The sequence below is a fragment of the Equus przewalskii genome, chromosome 17 (genome assembly GCF_037783145.1).
Source record: "Equus przewalskii isolate Varuska chromosome 17, EquPr2, whole genome shotgun sequence".
Lineage (NCBI taxonomy): Eukaryota > Metazoa > Chordata > Mammalia > Perissodactyla > Equidae > Equus > Equus przewalskii.
The window spans coordinates 78,235,772-78,261,409 of NC_091847.1; the positions used below are offsets into that span (position 1 = coordinate 78,235,772).

Here is a 25,638-nt window from a genome sequence, read left to right on the forward strand (position 1 = left end):
AATCTGGCTATTTAATAAACATGAAATGTAAACGTTAAACTCTTTCTCTAGTTACTATCTTGAGGTCGTTCCAGTTCACCCCACAGTGTGCAGGACGGCACAATGCCTTGTTCATATCCGTGCCCAGCTTCACATCCTCCTCCATCTAACAACCGCACAGCCTCCGCCGCGCCCCACGAGACCTGATTCCAGTCTTTCTCTGAGTGAGACTGGGAGAGCCTGGGTGTTCTTCATGGTTCACCTGGGGCTTCTCAAAGCCCAGGCACTGGTCGGGACTGTAGGTATTGGAGAGGAGCTAAAGCTGAGCCAAGAGGAAGTTTGTGGTGTGAAGAAGAGCGGGAGCCATTGATTACCTGAGCAGAAGAGGAGTCTGGAGTAAGTGTGAAGGAGAAAAAAAAAGCCATGAAGCATAAAGAAAGGCAACATGTAGAGTTACTTCATCAGCTGAAAATCTTTATCCCATTCTCCATGTCCATCTAACACCCGGGATTGAAGGGAGGGATCACATATTAATGCATAGCACTAGCATTTATTTGTTTGCTCTCCATTTGGTGCTTCCCATGTCAGATCAGCACAGCAGTGACCACGAGGACTCTCAAGTCAGACTGCCTGGGTTCCAATCCAGCCTCCGCTATTTTGTAAGAATGTGATCTTAGCCTCCCTTGGCCTCAGCTTCCTCATCTTGAAAAAGAGGACAACAAAGTATCTCTTCTCCTGTAAGATTATTGCAAAGGAAGGTAAGACACAGATACACAATATAGGATGCATATGGATATATGTATGCATGTACCTATGTAATATATCACATATCTATCTCCCACTGTTCTATCTTCACCTAGAACAGTGCCTGGCATATATCTAAATCAATAATGTTCAGTAGAACGATCAAATTCACAATTGTTTTGTAGTTTCCATTTAACATCTCATATCTGTAGGCCTTGTCTTCCCTATGACCGATAAGCCCCTTGACGGTTGGGAAGCACTCTTATATTTTGTGGTGGCTGAATGTTTTTGTTGTCCCATCTGTTGGGGGTTCATCCCTCCCTGTTCTCAGTCCATGTAACTTAGTGGCAGGTGAACCAGGTATGGCCAATCAGTTTCATTCATCTGGCCAGAGGGAGGGTATGGGTCTTGAGGCTGGATATGCAAGCCCTCATCAGAAAAAGGCTTATCGATGTCTGAAATGGCTGCTTTAAGGCTGTGTAAACTGGAGCACTGGGAGTGGCCATCTTTGCCTTTGGGGAGATCCTGCTTGAGAATGGAGACAGCACCGAGGGACACACAGCCAACACAGGGAGCCAGATGGCTCCTGAGGGCGTCATTGGAGTTTCTGGATTCAGTCTTGCCTCAAAGGAATGCTTTTTGGATCTTCTGATTTTATGAGGACATAGAGTCTGTCTTTGATTTATTTAAATTAGTTTGTATTGGATTTGCAACCAAATTATGCTGTCTAATACACATTTTCTTCAAATCACCTTGGTCTGCATGAAACTCTTTGATGCTGTTGATCTTATATAAGGCCCTATACTGCATAGAAGACAACCAATATACATTCATTGCATGTATGAATGAGTTAAAAGTTTTGAAACTTCTCAAAACCCGTGAATCGATTAATTTAATCTCCTGCTTAGTATCATACTGTCCGAGGCAATTCAAGTTCAATTGAAGTGTGTCTTGACCTAGGAACAAATCCTTTCATGGAGAAACACACGATGTAGCTCTGAGGATCTTGTTGGATGAACAGGATTGCTAAAAAATACTTGGGGAGACCAGAGATTTCCCGTCAGAAGAGGTGAGTTCCTTCCAACATAACTAATTCCACGGTCAACTCAGTGTCTTACCCTCTTTGTGCACCATTCCTCATGCACAAAGCGGGAAAATAATACTCACCTTTCAGGGTTGTTAGGTTCAAAAGAGCAGACTGATGCAAGAGCTAAGAATGATACAGACGTTATTTGGTGAACTGTTTTCCAGATGCGCTGATTTCAGTGGGTGATGGATACACACCTGCCACAGCCCAAGCGCGTTTAAAATTGTTTTTCGAGTCAGAAGCACAACAGGAGGCACGTTTCAGAAGGATCTGTGTAACCCTACGCCATGCCATCGTATCTGGTCTGGGATGTGACCTTTGGAGGAATACTCAGTGTCCTCGACTGTAAAAGGAACGGGTCAACTGCCACGTTACCCCCAAGCTTCCCCTCAGCTTTGCCATATCAGAGCTCCAGAGGGCAGATGCGATGCTGTGCCTAAGACTGAGTTCCTAAAAGGCCCTTTGGGCATCCGTGGGCTCAGTACCTGTGAGCCGGCACTCTTCGGGGTGTTTTTGGTGGGCGTGGCGAGCAGCACCTGCTCCTGCCTCTCCCAAATCTTGCTCCAATCCCCTCATTTTAAGGTCTGCAGTCTCCCAGCTCTTCCCCAAAGCGTGCTTCGTGAGATCCGGTTTCCTTCCCCGGTGGGCAGCTCTCGGGTCCCGTTCCAGTTCCCCAGAGCTCCCGGTGCGCGCGGGAGGCACGCAGCCGGGGGGAGCGCGGGCGCGGGGGCGAGTCTGCGGGCGCGGCGGCCGCCCCGCACCCCGGGGCCCCGCGCCGCGGCCCCTTTAAGAGCCGGCCCAGGCCGCGGGCCGGAGCGCGGAGCGCAGGGCGCGGGCGGGCGGAGTTGGAGCCGCCGCCAAAGTTTCCTCCCAACTCCGGCCCCGCCGCCGCCGCGCCCACCGCAGCCCAGGCCTGGGCCCGCCGCCGCCGCCAGCCAGGCCGCGCCGCGCCGCGCTTTCGCTTTGGCGCGCGGAGAGCGCGGGCCGGGCCCGGGCCGGAGCGGAGCCGGAGCCGGAGCCGCCGCCACCTGGGAGGTGGCCCTGCCGCCGCCGCCGCCGCCCCGGTCCGCGCCGCCCGCCCGCGGGGTCTGCAGGCCCGCCCGCACGGCAGCGCCCGGGAGCCCGGCTGCACCCGAGGCCAGACACCTGTCGGCCGGGCCGGCGTGGTCGCGCGGCCAGGATGAAAGTGACCGTGTGCTTCGGCAGGACGGGCATCGTGGTGCCCTGCAAGGAGGGCCAGCTGCGCGTCCGGGAGCTCACGCAGCAGGCGCTGCAGCGGTACCTGCGGACCCGGGAGAAGGTGGGCGCGCGGGGGGCGCACAGGGCACCTGCAGGCGCCCCAGGCCGGGCGGCGACGCAGGGGACGCGGAGCCCCAGGCTGGCGGCTCGATTCGTCACTCCCTGGGGCCACCACTTTTGCGTGCTGCTAATCTAAGTGACCTGGGTGTCTCTGGGCGTCTGTGGGCCTTGCTTCTCTAGGGGCTGGGAGGAAGCGCACCCTCAGGATCACTTGGGGGCTCGTTAGAAAGGCGCAGTCTGGAGCCCTGGTCCCAGCCCACTGCCGCCGTCTGCCTCCTAACAGGCTCCCAGGGGGTTGGAAGGACCCTTGTAGTGTGAGAAGCGCCGCTTTAGAAGTTGGTGGAGGCAGTGCTTCTCCAGGGCACGCTTGAAGGTGCTGTTCGCCTCAGGTGTGATTTTGGACCCGCCAAGGCCCGCCCCACTTCTGCTCCTTGAAGTTAGAAAGTTGACTGGTACAAGTAACAGATACTCGGAAGTGATAACTGATGGGGCCCTTGGAATTTCACCCCCGCGAGCCGGTCTCCCTGGGTGACCTGGGCAGGAGCTCAGGTGGAAGGATGCTGTTTGCTTAGGCCAACCGTTCTACATTTTGAGTGTTTTCGGTTTAACCCCACACATTCTATGAGTATTTACTACATTTGTGGGCTGTGTCAGGTCCTGGGTGACATACGACAAAGGCTGTCCCCAGCTCTGTCCCTGAAGTCAGAAACAAGTAAAAATTAAGTGACTATTATTTTTAAGTGTTCAGGGCATGTTGAGAAGACCTAGTGGGACTCTAGAACTCGTCCCAGGTGTTTGGGTGACATACTGGGCCTCTGTCTTCTTGAATGGAACCTTTAAACGAAGGTATTGAAGAGCACTTTTTATTTTTTTGATACTCAGATGGAACGTCTTGTATGCCCCCAATCCTCTTCAAACAGGACAAGTCGTAAACTCTGGCTTTCGAGGCCAATGAGTCTCTTAATATTTCTTGTCATGCTGTGAGAATTGTAGAAATAGTTTTGGCCAATTTAGTGATGGAAAGATGTCATTTGTAGTTTCTTTTAATGTCTTATAGGTTATCCAAGGCATAAAAGTAATTCTGTTTTTTCCAAATAGATAGTTGAGGCATTTAAGAAAATCTCTGCATCTTCTGTGCCTCCACTAAGAATTATTATACGAAAAAACATTCTACTCTGGATGAATACACATGCATGTTACCTTGAACAGTCAAGAGTTGGGGAAGAGTGTAGTGATAGGTCTGTTACTATGCTGAGTATGATCCCCAAAGCTGAACCCTTTACTAATGGAATTTAGGTAGAGGACTGAAAACAGTCAAAGTGGCCTATAAAACTGTATGAGTATCTATCCCAGTGTCTTTTCCATTGTTACAATAGTGTATGCTGTTTGTATTGTGTAATTCAGTTAAAAACTGCGATTTACAGAAGGAACCAATTGTCCTTGAAATCATATTACACTAACTTCTGAAAGTAAGTTAAGGTTAATAGTAAGATCGTTATTCAAGACAAATTATTAAAGTAGATCTCATTGAAGGATTGTCTCATGGAAAGGATAAACATATGTTTATTTTTAACTCATTATTAAAAATAATTCATGTCCTAAAATCTCATAAGTTTGGAAGTTTAGTATATGGAGCTGTTCAAGTAATAGTAAGCTACAAGCTTATAAATAACATACAGGGAATTAACTAGGCAATATTTAATGCATTGTAATTTGATCTTAAGAGGTGTTAAAAAGCTATTGAAGCTATTGATATTCTGGACTGAAAGCATAATTTATAATATCACAGATCCCATAATGTAATTGTATTGATCAGTTTACTATTATTACCAGACATTACATTTTTTTGTGTTTACATTTATATATTAGCGAATGTGACATTTAAAGGTTACCTGCAGCTTATAAATCCTCCCTCCCTTCTTTGGCTTTTAAAATCTCAATTTAATAAGTGGCAAGTGATATTTTTCCCCTCCCAAAATATTCCTTCCCCATAGTTTCATTTTAAATAGTATTGTAATCATAACAAGGCTTAACTAATATTAAATGATATCCCTAATGGAACTAAAATGTCAAGAAATACTCTGACAAATTCCATGCTTTTATCCATTGAATTTTGAAAATAATAGGAAAAGACCAGAAATGTCAAAATTCAATTTGAAAAACAATTTGTCATAAATCCACTGTCTTTAAATCAGTGAAAGAGATTTAAAAGGCTTGTTTCCCTGGACAGCAAGGTTCTAAGCCCTGTGCTGAATAATAATAACATAACAACTACCGTGAATTGTGGTTACTGTGTGCAGGCACTGTTCTAGGAGCTTGACGTATATTAAATGACTTACTCCATGACGTAGGTACTCATATCCCCATCTTACAGTTAGAGGAAAAAGAGTCACAGAGGTATGACTAGTTCGTGGTAGAATTGGGATTTGAGCCCAGGAACTGTGTCTTCTGGTCCTTACTCTCAGTCATTAACTACACAGCTCAGTAGGTTATTATGCTTGGGAATTTACCCATCTTATTTATTTTTTTACCATTTTTTTAAAAAGACACTTCCATCTACGAACTGCTACAATAACCCATCAACCTGAAGATAGCAATTCTGTTTCTCGCAGAGAGATGGGACATCCACAAATTCCTCCTGATTGTATCTTTTACAGTACAGGTCTACATGTTACAGAGAGAAGTCTAATTTCTGAGCCAAATATTGCAGGATTTTCAAAGTATGAAAAATATTCCTTAGTCCTATTACAAATGGAAAAAATTGGGCAAGGTCTCTTAGACATCCGAGTAGAGAGTGCTGCATAGGAACAGATTTGGCGGGAACATAAATGTAAGTTAAGCCTGTTTCTTCCAGGGCCCTGAATAATTGAGATGAGAGACAGGCAGCTTCCAAAATTGAGGACAGAGTTGAGGTTTCGAGAGCTGGGAGGGTAAGTGAAGCCCAAGGAGGCCATTCTGGATTTTGTGGGCAGCATCAGAGAAGTCGTCACCTCCTGCTGAGAGGAAACAAAGACTGGTGTTTGTGGGATGTGGGGGACCAGCTGAGTCAGCAGCAGATAAGCCAGGAGGAGGCAGGATGCTGAAGAAACTCAGGGACCTTTGGGAAGGCTTTCATTATGTTCTGAAGTCTGGGACTTTGGGGGCCGGCTGCCTCCTCGCTCCCTGCCATTTGATGAACTGTCCTGGGGAGGTGAGTTGACCTAGGGGGCAAGAATTGTGGGCTGCTTGTCTTTGGATCCTGGTAGTTTGCGTCCCAGGCCCTAAGTCCAATTTAGTTAAGTAGTTGGTGGAGAGGAGATTGTCTTTTTAAGTATTCAAGGTGAGGATCGTTGACTATTTAGCTAAATTTATTGTCGCAATTACCTGTCGTAGGTGAATGGGTAATTGAGTCATATCCTGCAGGTGCTCTCAACCCTGGCTGATCATTAGTTACCTCTAATTTTAGTATTTTAAATAGTACAGATGCCTGACTCCCTTTCTCCAGGATTCTTATTCACTGGGTTTGGAGTGGAGCCTGGCCAGAGGCATTTTGAAAAGCCCTCCAGATGATTCAAATTCCTGGCCAGGGTTGAGGACCATTAATCTACTACCATCTTTTGGTATCACTGAACTTGTTTGATTTTAAACTCTTTTGGCGGCAGATACTGTCTTACACACCTACAGACCAACCTGTTATTAGCGACTGTCCCTCTACTCCTACCCTGAATGGATTCTCAGAGCAGGTGCTCAAATAGTTGATTAAATTGAACATTCATTATATATATGCATATATATGTATGCATATGTACACATACACAGAAGATGAAGTGAATAAGGGAAAGGCTAGTCTAGTAACGAGAGTGTATAGTGTGTTCAAGAGTTGTAATGAATGAGACAATATGAACATTGAGCTTATGGGATAGTAGGTATGCTGGAATTTTTAAGAAGCACATTTGTGGATCTGTGTATGAAAATATCTTTTTTCTTAAAAGCAAAAAAATAAAAACCCATTGATAGACTTTTCAAAATGAATCTCTTCTGTATTCAGATATCTTGAATAATTTGTTTCACAAGTTGAGACCAGCTTCTCAGATCTGAACAAGAGAAACAACTCCATTTGCTGATTCATTTTGGGATCAGAATCTAAGAATCTGTACAATAACAAGAATCTTGTATGATACTATATGGGACTAGCCTCCTTTCAGCATGCTAGAAGTCTTGCATTCCTGAACTTTTCAGCTTTTGATGTCTTATGGCCAGATTTCAAGGGTCCTGTGTACATAAACTAGGACCACACTGGATTCCCAGGATGCTTTTCCACTGATCGGGCGCTGACTGGTTGGAGTGCTCTATCTCCTGCTCAGTTCTCCCTCCCCTGAAGTGGGGGCTGGATGCTCTGCCCAGCGTGTGCACAGGCCTGACCCACCCTCAGCATGGCGCATGCTCCTTGCTTGGTTTTGTTGCTGCCACTTGCATTGAGCAGTCTCTAAGTTTGCACACCCACTGCTCGTGGGGCCTGCTGTGACCCACAGATGTGGTTTTTTAGTTCTGCTCAGTGTTATATTTTGACTTGGTTGTCACATTTAAATATTTTGAGATTTCATGCAAAAATCCAGATTTCTGGCTGCTTTTGGGGAAAAGCAAATCCGAAGCTCTGACGATACTGGGCTTTATTTCCCCACATAACAACCATCATTAGAGCTGAGAACACTTCTTTCTCTTTAGAAGGAAACGTTATGCTCTAGTCTCCATTATTACCTCCCCCACAGTGAGTACGAGTTATTATCCTCATGCTTAACTTCTGACTCTGTTCTTTTCATACTTAGGACCTGCTTAATGCATTGTTGCTCTTTGCCCCTGGACCGCCTCTTCTCTCTCCTCTGACACACACACACACACACACACACACCCCCTGTCTGTGTATAATCCAGTGACCTACAGATAGGGTTTGCTGACTCGTGTTTGGGCTGCAGTTTACTTTGTCTGAGTAAGTGATTTGTTCCCTGTGGGCTGGAGCCACAGCCCTGACTTGTAGTTTGGAGCACTGTGCTGACATGGCTTAGTTAACCAGGTGTTCATTGCCAGGGCATTCTGTGCCATAGGTTCTCTTTGAGGAAATTGGACAAATGGCAATGTCAGATTTTTATGAAACTCTGTTTTCCGAGAGGATTGCTTCATAAAGTCATCGGAGGAGTCTGTTATGAATGCGGAGCATTGAGTCTCTCTAGGAAAGTCTGCAGCGCTGCAGCCCGGTAGACCTTTCTGCGATGACGGAAATCTTCTAGATCTGTGCTTTCCCACGGGGTAGCCACTAGCCACGGATGGTTGTTAAATGCATCAAATGTAGCTAGTGCAACTGAGGGGCTGCATTTTAAATTTTTCTTAATTTGAATTTTGAATAGTCACAAGTGACTTCCCTCCATGGATGGTTCGGGTCTGAAGCTCCTGTGATGGCTTCTCTCAGCTGCTCTCGGAAACCGCTCATCTGGAGCTCAGACCCCAGGCAATCCTTAACTTGACATTCTTAGACATGTTGCTTCTGTTCTGTTGAGAACTTTGCCATCAGAAAGGGAGCTTCATTTCCTCTTTGGTATCCACAAGTGGTAGAGAGAGCCTTTAAAATCTTAAATCTTCCACCTAGACGTGAGCAAGAACTGGCTGAGTTCTCGAACAGGTGGAGGTCAGCCTCCGCTTGCACCCTTGGTGCAACCACCTCCATGTTCAGTACTGGATGGATGATGGGCTGACAAGGAGTGGTGAACACCAAGCTGGGCTTTTCAGTGAGATTTGGGCGCTGCTTGATGAGCTCACCCAGCATTATGGGTCCAAATATCACCTGTGTAGCTCCAGCCCGGATCTCCCCCCTGAACTCCAAACCCTGCATAGAGCCCTCCCCTTCACGCCTTTGCTTGGATGGCAGGTGGGCGTCTTACACTCAGCCTGTCCCAGAAAGAAGCCTGATGCCCTCCTCCAGATTCACGCCTCCCACACTCTTCCCGTCTCATTAAATGGCAGTGCTGTGCTTTTGGTCGTTCAGGCCAGAAATCCTCGTAATCATCCTGACTGCTCTTTTCCTCTTATGAGCCACATAAAATCAGGTTGGCTTCGTTCTCACAATATACCCAGAATCTGACCACTTCTCACACTCTTTTTCTGTTAGTGGGCTGGGGTTTGGAAAGACGCATTGGACTTTAGTTTTCCTGTTTCTGCCCCTGTTCACTCCAGTTCAGTCTCTTCTCAACCCGGCAGCTAGAGTGCAGTTCTAGTTAGGTCATGTCGTTCGTCTTCAAGATCCATCTCTCCGTGGCTCCCATTTCCCAGATGGCCTGTAAGGTGCTCCATGACCTGGCTGCCTGTGCAGAAGAAGTTAACATAGCAGGCCTGAGGCTGCTGTCCTTAGATCTCCTTGCAAGGCTGGCTCTTGACTGGCATCCTGGAACTCGGATTTGTGTGGGTTTCCACTGTTCCCTGAGAAGAATGGCTCACTGTGCCAAAACTGTTTATGCAAACGGTATGGTTTATGCTGAGCACCTGCTCTTTTTCTGGGGTCTGGAATTTTTGTGCATGCTTGGCTACTTGACCAGCCCCCAGTGAAAACGTCAGATGCTGAGACTTTAATGAGGCACCTTGGTAGACACTGTTTCACGTGTGTTGTCGGAATTTGTTGCTCAGGGAATTGTGTGTGTCCCCTCCACCAGGGGAGCACCCTTGGAAGCTTGTGCCCAGTTTCCCCAGCTTCACCCGTACGCCTTTTCCCTTTGCTGCCTTTGCGGTGTGTCCCACTGTTATATTAAAGTCGTAGCTGAGGATGCCTGTGTGCTGAGTCCTGGAAGTCCTCCTAGTGCGTCACTGGCCCTGGGTGGTCTTTGGAACCCTGACACAATGTCTCTCGCCTTTCAGACCTCGGCTTCCACCCCCTCTCACTCTTCCCCAGCACACTGGTGCCCGGGCTGTTATTCAAGCATGCCAGATAGGCTGTCACCTCATGTGCTGTTTCCTCTGCCTGAAATATTCTCCCCGCTGATCCACGTGTCTGGCTCCCTCATCTTTTCCATTTAAAAGATTGTTCCTTTCTTCCTGACCACACTATTAATAATTGCAACCCTCTACCCGTCCTCTGTATTGCTCTCTCCTGCTTTATTTTTCTCCACAGAACTCATCCCTCCCTCCCATACTGCTTATTTCAACTGTCTTTATTGTCTGTTTCTCCCCATTGGAATGTTGGTCCAGTAAATGTGGAGACCTTTGTCCATTTTAGTCATTCCTGAACGCCTGGCATCTACAAGAATGCCCCTTACTTAGCAGGCTGTCAATAAATTCCTTGTAGAATAAGTAGTTCTTTTACCATGTGTCCATCGTTGTCTGTTACATTTATGTCTTGCTCTGTTACAAACTACCCCAAAATGACGTAGCTTGAAATAACATCCAACAGTACGTGGAGAAGGCTCAGTGTGCTGTTTCCTAGGTCCGGGATCTTCAGGGTTGGTGTCTTCATTCACATGTGTGGTGCCCCAGCTAGGATGGCTTCAATAGCTGGGGGCTGGCTGCAATGGCTTCACTGGGGCTTTTGTCTGGAGCCTCAGTTCTTGCTGTCGCTGGGTTCCTGGGTTCCCTTTTGTGTTAGTCTCAGGATCATCTTCCCCTGGCCTCTACAGCAGAGGAGCTAGACTTCTTACTTGGCAGCTCAGGGCTCCAGAGGGTGCGAAAGCAGAAGCTGCCAGATGTTCTTAATGCTCAGACCTGCAACTGGCATGATGTTTCCTGTCATGTTCTATTAGTTAAAGCCAGTGACAGGTCCAGCCCAGATTCAAGGGAGAGGATTATACAAGGAGCTGAATAACAGTAGGTCTAGTTCTTGGGGGTGGAGGCGGTGGGGCACCAATGTATCGGGTCACAATGTTATCCTAGGTGATAGGAATGTGAAGATTAACCAGTCACCACCCTGGTTCTGCTGAGTTTCACAGCCTCCTGGGGATGAGGCACACACGTGAATCAGCCAATTTTGCTCCAGTGGTCTACTCACTGGGATACAATGCAGACAAGGAATGCTCTTTGAAACTGGAGACACTGAAGCTGTTTTGAAGGATGATGGGGAATTTACTGGGAGGAAAAGTGAGGTTAGGCATTCCAAGTAGAAGGAACAAAGTGAGACGGCATCAACTTGGTGAGGGAGTCATGAAGAGCTGGGCAGAGCCCGGGGAGGTGTGGTGGTGCAAAGGGTGACTGGAACCAAGTTGCGAAGGCCCTGAGGGGCCACCCTAAGGGATTTTCATGCTTTCTTAATGTAGCCGTTGGTTTTATTACAAACACATTCACATTTTACTCTCTTTGCATGAGTCTAAAAATATGCGTATGAGCTTAAAGAGGAGGATTTTTGGAAAATCAGATAATATTTCTGTTAAGGCCTCACCAACCACTTGGTTACCCTGGTTGTCACACCTTCCCCAGCTAGACTGCTCTCAATGAGATTGTCAAGATCTGGTCGCTAAAACCCATGCCTACTTTTCCATCTGTATTTTTGATCATGTCCCACCTTTTAAAACTCTCTCGGGGCCGGCCCTGTGGCTGAGTGGTTAAGTTGGTGCGCTCTGCTGCGGCGGCCCAGGGTTTCGCTGGTTCGAATCCTGGGTGCGGACATGGCACCACTCATCAGGCCATGCTGAGGTGGCATCTCACATGCCACAACTAGAAGGACCCAGAGCTAAAAATATACAACTATATACTGGGGGGATTTGGGGAGAAAAAGCAGAAAGAAAGAAAAAAAGAAGATTGGCAACAGTTGTTAGCTCAGGTGCCAATCTTTAAAAAAATAAAAAAATAAGTAAAACTCTCTCTTCTCGTGAGATTTCCAGGACTTTTAATCATATCTCTTTCTTCTCAGTCTTTGCAAGTGCTCCCAACACTATTTCAATGTGTTCCGGTGCCTCAGGGTTCTGGCCTTTCTCTCAGTGGGATCCCATCCTTTCCATGGCTTCAGCTACCCCCACATACACACCTCTAGCCCTGAACTTGCTGTAGACTCCAACATCCACCTGCCTCTGGACCTCCCCACCTCGATGAACTACCCACAGGCAGTTCAAGCCCAGCCTGTTCTCTCTAAACCTGCTTGTCTTCCTTCTCCTGTGGCCAGTGTCTCTGTTTCTGCCGCCATCCTTCAATTGGCTCTCTAAGCTAGAAACCTGGAAATCATTCATCCATTAATGATTTCTCCTTCCTCATATGCCACCACGTGTCTGGTTGGTCAGAAAATGCCTTTGATGCTTATAAGTGATATTTCTTAGATCTGCTTCCTCCTGTCTGCCCCAAAGCTGTGCCATTTCTCATTTCTTCTGCTGGGAATTGCAGCAGACCCTTAACCTTATGGCCTTGCATCTGATGGTGTCTGGAACACTGCTGGGAATATTTAGATGGTCCCATTGCTTTTAGGTCAAAACCCAGATTTTGCTCCCTGTTCAGTGTCTTCTCTATCCTTGTATCTCCTTTAAATTCCTGCATGCAATGTAGTGTTCTCATGCTTCCCCACCCCAGGTAAACCCCACCCACCCTTCAGGATGCATCTCCAGCTTCTTGTTCCCTAGGAAGCCCCTCCCTCCCTTCCCCAGGGCTTGTGTTCCCAGAGCTCCCCACACTTATACTTTTTTTTTTTTTTTTTGAAAACTACATCTTACTTTATACTGTCTGTCAGCCAGGGTCTACTAACTTTATAGACAACCTCAAATGACAGTGGCTTATTCTGGCAAATGGTTCTCTTTCTGGGTGGGGGTGGGGCCTCTGACTCCCTGTGGCCTTGGAGTTTTCTCTACATCCCTGCACTGTGCTGACTGATGAGCAAAGAGTGTGCAGGATGCAATGGGAGATTTGGGGCCTGGCCTGGAAGTGGCAGAAATCACTTGTGTCAGTATTCCACTGGTGAGATTAGCCGTGTGCGCTGTCTAGATATGGTGGGCTTGGGAATGTAGTCTGCTAGGATATAGGAGAGCGACTAGCCAGGCTCTGCCACGTCCTGCAATCATTTTGTCTCCCCACTGTGCTGTGAACATTTCAGGAACAAAGAATGAGGCTTTTATTTTCCTATCCCTGTTTTTAGCACAGTATCTGATATATAGTATGTGCCATAAATGCTTGTTAAATTGTATCAAATTTCACATCATTTCCTTTCATAAAAATGAGAATGACCTTGTATTCAACACAATGTTTTGTAGTTTGAAATCTTTATATGTGGTACAGTTTTTTAAAAAAGTCCAAGTGCAACTTTTCTCTTGATTATCTTCAAATACCTCATCATATCCACATTTGTCGGCAGTAGTTTAGCGGGCCGTTTTATCTGCTACGTTGATTGTCTTAAATAACAGCTTCCAATTCTGATGGGTTGACTCGCCTCTCAGATTTTGAGACCCAGTGCTCTGTAGCTGTAGATTTTGAATGAAGGGACTTCATAATGTTTTTGCTTTGTGAAGATTTTTGCAGTGATGTCTCATATTTGAACAATGTTTGATGTTCAGTGTCCTATTCATTAATTTCATGTTGATTTTAAAAATAATTCTGGATTATCTCGATTTGGGTGCAGTCTTTATTTTTGAAAGACATGGTATCTGTGTCTCAGGGGCTGCCAAATTTGATCTGCCTGCCATCTCTGAGCTCACCCATTCTTTTGATTGCTGGATTGCACTTTCTGGATTGCGACGAGGTGGAATTGTAGATACCAAGAGATAGGCTGGTAAAAAGGCTTCAGTCTCCGTTAGTCTCTGTCAGATGCAGTGCCAAATATCATCCAGATAAATATGCCCTGTACTGTTCCTGTCCTCTGCCTCGGCTGAGGTTATTGACCTGGCCGGTGATCCTAGGCCCTGGAGGAGGAGCTGGTGGGGCCCACTTGGTGATGATGGCAGATAAGAGAAGACACGTCCACAACTCTTGGCTAAGCCACCATCAGCAAGACCAGAGAACCACGTTGATGGGAAATGGGAAAAATCAGACCCATTTTATTGCTCCCTTTGAGGCAGAAATTAAGAGCTATGGTGCGCTCCAGTAAGAGACTTCTGATACCTTTTTAGAGAGGTTTAGGGTAAGTTTTGCCACTATTCTTTTATAGAGACATCAACCCTAGAAAGAGTGACCTCTAAGCAAACCCAGGCTTTTGACAAGGGATATACACATAGAACGTGTACTCCTTCCTCTTTATAGGTCTAAGTGGCCTGTTTTGGTGAAGGGATGCAGAGATAGTGGGGTACCTGAGTTCAGAATGATGAGAAATAACTGCAGTCTCTTAACCCCATCTACATCACATTAAAGAGTGTGTCGTGTATTCACTGAGGCCTTAGTCACCCCCAAGTACTGGTTGCTTTGCCTCAGTCATTGGTGGCAACTGACAATCAAATGTCCCTTCAGTCACTTGAGAAGATTTAGAGAGCGATTTTGGTCAAGCGTTGTGTTTTGTGCTCGGGGTATAGAATAAAATAAGGCATCCTCCTGTTCCCATCAGGCTCCAAGACTCAAAGGGCAGAGAGAACAATGTAAATAAACAAAATGCAGGGTGGTAGAGGAGCCCAGGGGTGATGGGCAGAGGGCGCGGTCACGTTGACTTTGCTTGGAGCCAGGGAGATGGGGAGTCATGTAGGGTTCACTCAGAGTTATACCCGGGCAGGTTTTGAAGGATGCATGGACATTTGCTAGGACAGCAGAGGGGTCTGGGGGAAGCAGCCTGCCACTGACTGAAGATAGACAAGTGGTTCTTTGGGCAGGGGAAGAGGATATGATTACGGAAAGTTTCCCAAGGGCCCTTGTGGGCTGGAGTAGTGGAGAATGAGGCTGCAGGAAAAAGGCTGGTCAAAGCCAGGAGGCCTTTGTTATGAAGCGCTGAAGAGCTTGAGGAGTCAAGGACCTTTCTGGGCTGGGTGGTGATGTTCTATTTGCCTTCTGTATCAGTTGCCCTGGAGGGTGGAGACAGAGGGAGCTAGGATTGGAGGTGGAGGAACTGGTCCAGGTCCCTGCTGTGGGAGTGGAGGTTAGATGATTGAGGCAGAAGAGGAAATGGGCTTTGAGCTTTGGGGGGCAAAGTAATCAGACTTGGGAGTTGACTGGATGTGGTGAGGAAGCTGTGGGTGGAAATGGAGGGGAGGGAGCAGCCTGAGATTTATGTTATTCAACAGACATTTCAGTGCTACAGCTGTGTTCTAGGCCCCGAAGCCTAGGGCTGCCAAACAAGTCAGACATGCTCTGTGCCCTCACGGAGCCCCGTAGATAGGGACAGGCAAGGGGAGACCATGGACAGAGGAAGGCGTTGCTGGGGACTGTGGAGGACCTGGCTGAGGTCATAAATCATGAGTTCACAAAAGTGCTAATCTTTTGCATTGGTTGTTTGCCATTGGATTAGAGCCTTGTTTCGAGATTGGGATTTGAGGGCAGGTGTAGAAAAGACGTGTTGTGCAGACATAAAAGCGGTCAGACTGAGTCGATGCATGTATGGACTAAGTCGATGAATGTATGGACTATGTCGATGGCTTGCAGACATTTTTGATAGAGATTCCTGGTGGCTGGATATGTTTGCCCCTCCAGACCCACTAATGACCTTTCTCCAGGCCCTGCTGTGACTAAGGAGGCTGGGCAGTGTGGACTGTCTCTGTCCCTGGCTTCTGCTTGAGTCAGTAATGGGGAGGCGGCGGCAGGAGAATGGACAGTGCTCAGCTCCTGGGAACCTGCCAGGTCCCTGTGGGTTGGCTGCCTCCTTTACTAAAGGCCATCACTCCTTGTCAGCAAGCCTTCCCATCTGCCTCTCTCCCCTGTGTCAGCATCCACTCCTTTCCCCGGCCCCTTGGTCCTAGATGATGGCAAGGTCACCACTGTTCTGAGCACTACCCTTCCTGTTTCCCTTCATGAATAGTTTCTGTATTAAACTCCTAAGTGCCTAATTTCAGTGAACCATCTGTTGCCTGCCAAGATCTGGACTGAGAAATACAGTAATGATAGGTTTTTCCTTCATGACCCAGTACCCACAGCACACACACACAACTGAAATAAAAGTTTCATGAGGGTACTTGCCCTTAATATGAATGATACCCTCCGATTTTTTTATCCTATTGTTTCATTTAAAAAAAGTAGTTGAGACACACCAAATTGATTTCACTGCCCACTAATGGGTTACGGTCAATGGTTAGAAAACTCCTGGGTCTACTTGACTTTTAGGGGACACTGGACGGGTCATAAGGTCAGGCGACTCTGGAAATCACCACAGCTCTAGGATCCCATTGTTTTATGGATTGAGATAAAGTGTGAAGCTGAGTAAAGTAAATTAGGAAAGCTCAATTCCTAGCATCAAGTATGTATTATAAGTGTCTAAAGGAATTTTTCTTTGGATTATAATGCCAAGTGCCCTGTGTGTGTAATAGATAAGATTGGAATCTGGAGACTTGTGAATGGCCAGCATGTAAGCTAAGAGTCATCTTGGCCCAGAAGTCTGGGTGGCCTGATAAAATCTTGAAGAAATTGAAGGAGTTTTACTTGTCATCCCGTTTTTCTTTCATCATGACATAGTAATAGTATTGATAACTTTAAATATTAGGTTCTGGATTACTTCCTTTTGTAGCAAGGAGTTGAGGAAATGCAAGATGGATAAATAATCCTTTTCTCTGTCTTTATAGGCACATTTGTAGAGATTCAGTGGGCTTGAGTTTTGACAGCAGTGTTTGAGCAGAGACATTTTCCCAGAATCTTAAAAAAAAATCTAACTGCAGTTCAGAAATTTCTGGTAAAAACAATTGTTTTTTTGGTCGCTGCAACTAGGTTTGCAATTGAGATCTTCTTTCTTTTGCTCCACTTTTGCCTGTGGGTGGGGAGGGCTACTTGGAAATGTTCCTCTGGACGATGAGGAGGCCCTCTCTCTATTGTGGTCTTAGTCTCCTAGGGCTGCCATGACAAAGTACCACAGACTGGGTGACTTAAACAACAGAAGTTTATTTTTTCACAGTTCTGAAGACGAGAGGTCCAAAATCAAAGGGTTGGCAAGGTCATGCTCCCCTTGAAGCCTCTGGGAGAGGAGCCTTCCTGCCTCTTCCAGCTTCTAGTAGCTGCAGACGCGCCTCAGCTTGTGGCAGTGTATCTCCCGTCTCAGCCTCCATCTTCACATGGCTGTCTTCCCTCTGCACCTCTTCTCCTCTGATGCAGACACCCATCACATCTGATTAGGGCCCACCCTAAGGACCTTGCTTAACTTGGTTACATCTGGAAAGACCCTCTTCACAGGTGTCAGGGGTTAGGACCTTAACAGATCTTTTCAGGGGATAATTCAACTCATTTTTGAATTGCTATTCAGTTTAATGAATTTTTCCCTCTTTTGCAATAAGAAACATTGGGGGAATTCTGTTGCTTCCCCATTGCCTTCCCCACAATGTTACTTTCTTTATTCTTCAAGTTTTTGCTTTGAAATTGTTCACGGAAAACTTTCTGTGTTTTTTCTTTTTCTTTCTTTTTTTTGAGAAATGGAGGTCTTATGGTCTGATATCACTTACTAACTACCTTTTCCACTTAAACATTTTGGTATTTGTGCCTGTTCTTGTCTGTCTCTTCAGGTAGCCTTTTTGAGACGTGTGTTTGTCCTAAATTCCATCCCACCCCATGCCCTTGGTGGTCTCGCTTCGTCACGTATTGACTGAAGCTTGGTGAAGGGGCTGGTATGAATTTGCATTCCTATCCAGTCTGTAATTAAGTTAGCCACGGAGATGGCAGGTGGGTGTGTTTGAGCACCTGTCATGTGCCATGCAGCACAGTTGCTTTCCTTCAGGGCTTCACAGTCCAATTGGAGAGATGTGTACATATTGAAAAGGAAGAAAGCAACAACCAGGTGCCAGAGTAGTTTTCTGGCGTTAGGAAGCGAGAGAGCTCACAGTAGGCTGGAATGGCTAAATGGGAAAAATGGATAGAATTTAGATAAATGAAAGAAAGTAGTGGGGAGTATTCATGTGGCAGAGCAAAGGAAATAGAAACATTGTGACAGTTCTCAAACTTATTGTTTCCAACACCCCTTTTCACTCTTACATTTTAGAGGATCTGAAAGAGCTTTTTATGTGGATTATACCTATTTCTGTTTACCATATTAGAAATGAAAACTGAGAAATTAAAAATCTATTTAATCGATTTAAAATAGCAATGAACCCATAACAAGTCAAGATTACTTATTCTCAGGAAAAATAGCTATATTTTCAAAGCAAAAGAAAAATTTAGTAAGGAGAGTAGCACTGTGTAACATTTTGTGTAAGTCTCTTTGATGTTTGCTTCTTGGGCAGCTGGATTCTCAAATCTGCTTTCTCATTCAGTCTGTTGCAATCTGTTGTTTTGGTTGAAATGTATGAAGAAGATCCTGTCTCACATAGATATGTAGTTGGAAGAGGGAGGAACATTGTAATAGCTTTTTCAGTAGTTGTAGATATGCTTTTCGTATACTACATGCAAATCCAACGAGTGATGTTTGTTTCAGTCTTCCTTTCTTTGTCATACATTTATTATATCACAGTTTCTGTGGGTCAGGAACCTAGGCAGAGCTTAGCTGAGTCCTCTTCTTAGAATCTCACCAGCTACAATCAAGATGCCAGCTAGGCTGCGTTCTCAGGAGGCTTGACTGGGAAGAATCTGCTTTTAAGCTCACTCAGGTTGTTGGCAGAATTTATTCCTTGCAGCTGTAGGACTGAAGGGTTTTACTGGCTACTAGCTGGAGGCCACCCTCAGCTCCTAGAGGTCACCTTCTTTTCCTAGAGGTCCCTGCAGTTGCATATCATGTGGACTTTCCCAACCTGACTGATTACTTCATCAAGCCAGCGAGGAGGATCTCTAAAGCTAGCATTGGCTAGCAAGACTGAATCCTATATAACGTAATAATCATGGGAAAGATGTCTCCATAAGTGGTGGTTACTTAAAGGTTAGTTGCAGTGGGGAATCTGAAATCATTGCAATGAAATTTGCATACTCTGCTACGTTGCAATTCACTGGTTTGTGCTGTACTTTGAATAGATCTTCTATCTGTGCATGATCTTTTAACATCATACATTGGTCATTTGGCAAACATCGGTCACTGAGTTATGCTAACCTTCTAAATGTTGACACATTTCACTTCACAATTTCAAAAACCTCGTACATTGATACTCCCCTCCATTTCTTCAGAAGGGTATAAGTATTGGGAAGCTATCAAGCTCACAGTGGTGGGTACAAGTTTTCTAAAATTTTAATTTTTGCTGTATCATTGGCAACAAATACTGTCATTTGTTTTCTGTGCAATGCCCAGGTTCACATCATTTTGCTTTTGAGAAATATCTCCCCAAAAGCTCAAATATACATAACAGTAGTTTGTCTGTCAGTCCTTCTTTCACTGAAAATGGTACTCCATGAAAAACCAGTTGGTCCAGCTCATTCGCTCAGGAGTGCTTTTCCCTGAGGTGACAGTCGTGAGTCAGGATGCAGAAGTGCTTCATTGTCCTTCCTATTTCTTCACATACAGTGTCAAAAAGATGAGAAATAAAAGGTCAAAAATTAATACAATTTTTATTGCTCCATCAAGGGCATTCTAAAGTTAAACTGGCCCTTTTTTAAGTGCAGATGAGTGGCAGCGGAGAACACGATGACTACTAATACAGTTTACTGCTTTGATTCAAGCTAAGGCACCAGCAGTTTTACCCACCATTGCTTTCTTTTTGCAAGGAAGGTTGGTGTGGAGCTAACATCTGTTGCCAGTCTTCCTCTTTTTGCTTGAGGAAGATTGTTGCTGAGCTAACATCTGTGCCAGTCTTACTCTATTTTGTATGTGTGACGCTGCCATGGCATGGCTTGATGAGTCGTGTGTAGGTCTGTGCCTGGGATCCAAACAGCGAACCCCCAGCTGCTGAAGTGGAGCACGCGAACTTAACCACTGCGCCACCGGGCTGGCCCCCAACTGTTGCTTTTACACCGGCAGTTCGAGCATCAACCTACTTGTTCCAGGGATAAACCGTGAGATCCCAGAAAGTTTATTCAGCACGTTGACTTTTTCAGCACCACTGGTTATTGTCAGGGAGTCACATTAAAAGCATCTTCAATCAGTATAAGCACTAAGTAGTCCCCTCAGACAAAAGAAAAAGCAAGTTCAATCACGTCTCTAGATTAATCCATTTGTAAGGCAAAGGTGCGGTTCTGCAGGTGGGATATTAATTCAGTCTTCACACTTGCAGCCAAATCTTTATTGAGGAGTTCCTGCATCATTGGAAAGTGGCCTTGTTGCACTTTTTTTTAAACTGGCTTATCATCCAGCAGGCGTTCAGTAATGTCAACTGTACAAGGCTTTCTTACGTCCCGGTTATTGTGTGCGCTCTTCCAGCTAATGGAATACAATCGCTTACCCTATAAGGTGCTCCAGCAACTTTTTCATTTCTAGTTTGAGAAGCTGTAATAATTGGCTTTTAAAGTGCTCATCACGTCTGCATTTAAAAATGTTCGCTTCCTATTCCTTTAAATTCTTAGTGATTTCAAAATGATGCTACAACTTAACTATTTGAAAATGTTTTGTTGCATAAGACACAATGACGTAAATTACTAATATCTATTAAGGACAAGGAAAAGATAACTTTCATATTTTTGTCTATTTCCAGTTTTACCCAGTTTCCCCCTCCCCGCCTCGCTTTGGTAGATTCTTCCCTTCCATGAATCGGAGACCTCTGGTGTGTCAGTTTCACCATTTTTTCATATCTTGAACGTGGATAGTGCAGCTGTGGTAGGTTGAAGAGGCAGGTCCCCCCTTTTTTATATGTTGGATTTTTTTTGATTGTGGTAAAATACACATAACATAAAATTTAGCACCTGAACCGATTTTAAGTGTACAGTTCAGGAGCACTAAGTACATTCACATTGTTGTGCACCCATCACCACCATCCGTCTCCGGAACTTTTTCATCTTCACTAACTGAAACTCCATGCCTTTTAAACAACAACTCCTCCTCCCGCTCCCAGCCGCTGGTGATCACCATTCACCCTCTCTCTCTCTCTGAGTCTGACTACTCTAGGTACCTCATCTAAGTGAAATCGTATGGTATTTGTCCTTTGAGTCTGGCTTCTTTCACTTAGCATACTGTCTTCTGGGTTCGTCTGAGTTAGAGCGTGCATCAGAATTGCCTTCATCGTTAGGTTTGAATGATATTCCAGTGTATGTAGACACCACATTGTGTTTGTCCATTCATCCATTGGTGGACACTTGGGTTTCTCCCACCTTTTGGCTATTTTGAATATTGCTCTGTGAACATAGGTGTACAAATGTATGTTCTGGTCTCTGCTTTTAATTCTTTTGACTGCATATGCTAGAATTGCTGGATTGTATGGTAATTCTATGTTTAATTTTTTGAGGAACTGCCATACTGGTTTCCACAGTGGCTGCACCATTTTACGTTCCTGCTAGCAATGTACAAGGGTTCAAATTTCTCCACACCCCTGCCAACATTTATTTTCCAGTTTTTTTTTAATAGCCACATTTATAATAGCAAAGTATCTAATTTCCCCTTTAAAACCAATGATGAATCTTTAAATATAAAGAAGTGATAAACTTTCTTTTAGTTTAGAATGAAATATTAACTTCTAACTTATAGTTGTTTGATATATTTGTACACTAGAAATAATTTTTGAAAACATTTAAAATATTGTAGATTTGTGACAGGACAAAATCTGCAAATAACCTTCTAGAATTACTTGGGGGAAAGTTTTGGCCTTGTGGCCCTCCTTAACAGGCCTTGAAACCACTCCCCCCCCCACCCCCCACCCCACCCCCGTCCCCCAGGGTTCATACACCTCACTTTGAGGACTGCGTGCCGAGGAGTAGTACTGGAAACACGTTCACAGTGAGTTCAGGCACTGTTTCCTTAGATCAGTAAAAGCTGTTTCTCTTGGTCTACGAACCTATTTACTATGAACTTCAAAATATTTTTTTGACAATCTACTTCCAAGATTAATTTTTCTTTTGAAAAAAAGAAATAACAAACAAATCAGTTGCCATGGAATTAAGGTTGGGAAAGAAGAATGTTTTGTTGTTGACTGGGAACCTACTTAGGACCTGGCAACAGAGGGTAGGAATAAATTGTACTTTTCTGATAACAGAAATATTTTAACTCTGTTCCTAATCTTCTTTAATATATATATATATATATATATTTTTTTTTTGGTGAGGAAAGTTGTCCCTGAGCTAACATCTGTTGCCAATCTTCCTCTTTTTGCTTGAGGAAGATTGTCCCTGAGCTAACATCTGTGCCAATCTTCCTCTATTTTGTATGTGGGATGCTGCCACCTCATGGCTTGATGAACAGTGTGTAGGTCCATGCCTGGGACCCAAACCCACAAACCCCAGGCCAGCAAAGTGGAGCATGCAAACTTAACCACTATGCCACTGGGCTGGCCCCTAATATTTTTTAAAGATAATTTAAGGAGGATGTGCATATCTATCTTGAAGTTAAAAGAGATCTCTGAAGCAGCAATTCCAAGACTTACTTGAAACATTTTCAATATATTGTTAGAATGTCAGTTGGCATTTGGGGCATTCTCCTATTTGTGTGCTTAGAACAGCAGAATGGTGAAACAGTCTCTATTGGATTAGAAGATTACAAGAAATGATTGGAATTTGATTAAAGAAAAAAATTACAACAGAAGTTAGAGGTGTTATTTTGTATTTTGTTACCCAAATATATCATTATTTAAAATGACATACCAAAAACATCAACATTTAACTGAGAGTACTTGCTTTTTCCACTGGCCGTCCGCTGTTCCTTGGGAGGGGGGGTGCTCAATCAAGTTTCACCTAAGATCAGTGACAGCCCCACCTGTTGTGCTTTCATTGTGCAGCTTACATATTTCGGCTCTCTTGAAAAGAGCTGCTCTAAATATCACTAATTGTCTCCATGTGTATAGTCCATATCTTATTTTTTAAAAAAACAGAAGTGGTGATCACTTATCTTTTCTTTATAGTCAGACATCTCTTTGCTGTGATTTAGATGCTGTTTAAAAATCATAATACCTTTTTTTAAACTCCTGATTCATGGAGTGTAGATTTGTATAGTATAAATGTTTAAATAACATTGTATATACGTACTAACATATAGGTTGAAATGATAAGACGAGGTGTGTAATAGAACAGTAATCAACATGGATATCTATCCATGTGACTATTAATGGGAGAATGTGGACTGTGTACCATTGCACAGACTGAGCATCCTACATTCATGTGGCAGACAGTCTCAGGTGGTGTGTCTGGCATTCTTGGTTGTGGCCATATTATTTAGGTAGATAGTTGTATAAGAAGATATTTAGTATATGTCTTTGTAACTAGAAATTGTTGGAGAGAAATTCTAGTTTTTTTCCCCTTTGGCTTTAACATTATGAGTAATACAATTTTGAACGTTACTTTGACTTGTTCTATGCAGTGATGATGAAAACTATTTGAGAAGGGGAGTGAGAATGCAATAAGAAAAGTACAAGTTTGTGCAAGAAGTGGGGAGCTGAGCCTAAATGTGGGAATGCTCATCTTGGGCCCTTTACTGCTGCAGCCTCAACGATCAGTATATTAAGCATCGTCAAGATGGCGTAAAAATGAAACCTTCTTCCTGCGTATTTGCCATGCCTTCCCACGTTTGGGCCTGGACTATTGAGTTGGCATTTTGAAGTGTGTGGTCAAGTTTATAATGGGGCTGAAGACACTCAGAGCAGTGGTTCAGATGACCATTGGGCTGGAGGCTTGTCAGGTGATCAGTGCTGATGGAGTCAAAATATTGGGCCTCTTCTGAGAAGGCAAAGTCTGGAGGGGGTGAGATTTTATAGAGCAAGACTCCTGAGCCACAGAGTATGTGTGGTAAAGCAAGGAGCTCCAGTCCCAGTGTGATGGAAGACATCTGTACTCCAAGTGAGGCAAGCCCTGCCCCCGGAGAGTATCTGGTAAATTCAGTGAATTCATTACTCCCAAGAGGTGGCCCAGGTGGGAAGCGTAAAGAATCTGGCTGTGTTTATGAGATATGGCCAGACCGTGCCTCGCTGTTAGGGGTGATGTTCAGAAGACAAATACGCTGCCTTGTGCCTCCTTCTGTGATCAGCCCGGGCCAGACCAGTGGGTAGAGTGAAGCCTGATGGCTTCTTTGTCATCCTGATGAGGATGAGGTCCATCCAGTTGGAGTCATGGGTCAGTTTCTGAGGACAGGTTGGTGAGAATGCTTTGGTTTTGGAACCTCTCTCGAGAATATTAAGATCCTTGATTGCTTGGATAAGAGCCTCACTCCAAAGGCAAGGGAAAGCAGAGACAATGATGTGGCAAAGCCCTCTTTGCGGTGGGTTGACTGGGGCGCAGTGGACAGGGTGAACTGGAAGTGGGAAAAATGGAAGATCAAATAGTTAGCTGCTATAATGATGTGTAAATCCTGTTGGTATTAGCGCTGATTTCTGTGTACTTTATTTCTACTACTTCAGGCAATATTTAGAGTAGAAAATCTATGAACTTAGACTGGCTGGCAGGGACAGTCAAATAGATCCACGTGGGGTTTTGGGAAAAGCCCTGGACTTTCTGTCTGGGGCGCGGGTGTAGCCCATGTCTTCTACGAACATGTACTAGCTCTGAAACCCTGGCAAAGCCCCTAACTCTCAGGACCTCCGATGCAGAGGAGCTCATTTCTGACGCTCCTCTTTAGCCATAAATTTTTTAGTGTGTGATTTATTACTTTCAAGTATACATTTCTAAGTACTAAGTTCTACATGCTGCCAAGGAGTGGTCTTTTAGGGGCCCATTATGATGAAGCATGATGAGTAGATGACTCATTTACTATGAACACTGTATATTTCCATACAAACAGCTTCTGAGCTCTAATCCCTCATAATAGCAACCCCCCACCCCCACTTAAGTAGGGTTAAGCCCTTGAAATTTTGTTTGCATCTTTAATTTGTTTTGGAAATGAATTTTTCTGAGATATACATAACTCATCTCCCTAATTAGATTGTAACCTCCTTGAAAGCAGAATGCTTTGTCTTGTTCTGTTTGCTTGTTTGTTTCAATCCATCCTCATGCCTTAAATAGCACGATGCCTACAGAAAATGCTTAATAAAGCATACGAGCAAAGGAGTAGCTGGAGCATAAACTTTTGTTCAAATCAAATTATAATGAACTCTGAAATATTGAAACATGAATTAATAAATGCTTAGGCCTATGGTATTTTATTTTAATTGGTTAATTCAAGACAGGACAGTGTTTGTAATTATTGTTGCTGTGGCAACATGTAGGGGTGACGGAAAGGGTCGTCACAGTGTTCCGCTGTGGGAAAAATAGGTAGGAGTTGGTTCGTCATATAACTTTTATTCCAGAGGTCAGTCTCTGAATAACCTCATGGATCCAGAACAGTGCCCCAGAGTTGGGGAGCGGGGAACGAAAAATAAAGTCAAGAGTTCAGAAGTGAGAGTGGTTGGTTACGTAGAGAACAAAGCACTTTGTCGGTTTTCTGGCCAGAAGGAAAAGAATACTTTTCTTGACTAGAGATGATTTTTGAGATGAAAGCCTTCCATGATGTGGGATGCCTGGCTTCT

At 44.7% G+C, this 25,638-nt stretch overlaps 1 protein-coding gene across 12 annotated transcripts in view; it reads left to right on the forward strand.

Moving 5' to 3' along the window:
- Positions 1-2,628: 2,628 nt before the first annotated feature.
- Positions 2,629-25,638, forward strand: part of PARD3B (par-3 family cell polarity regulator beta) — a 930,268-nt gene continuing 907,258 nt past the window's right edge. For 3 of the 12 annotated variants that reach the window (XM_070581756.1, XM_070581765.1, XM_070581761.1), the window contains exon 1: positions 2,704-3,110. In XM_070581756.1, the coding sequence (XP_070437857.1) occupies positions 2,991-3,110 (120 nt within the window). In that variant the 5' untranslated portion in view covers positions 2,704-2,990. Of the gene's footprint in view, positions 3,111-25,638 lie in introns of all 12 variants that reach the window. The other 9 variants (XM_070581763.1, XM_070581755.1, XM_070581757.1 and 6 more) reach the window with 5 other exon arrangements.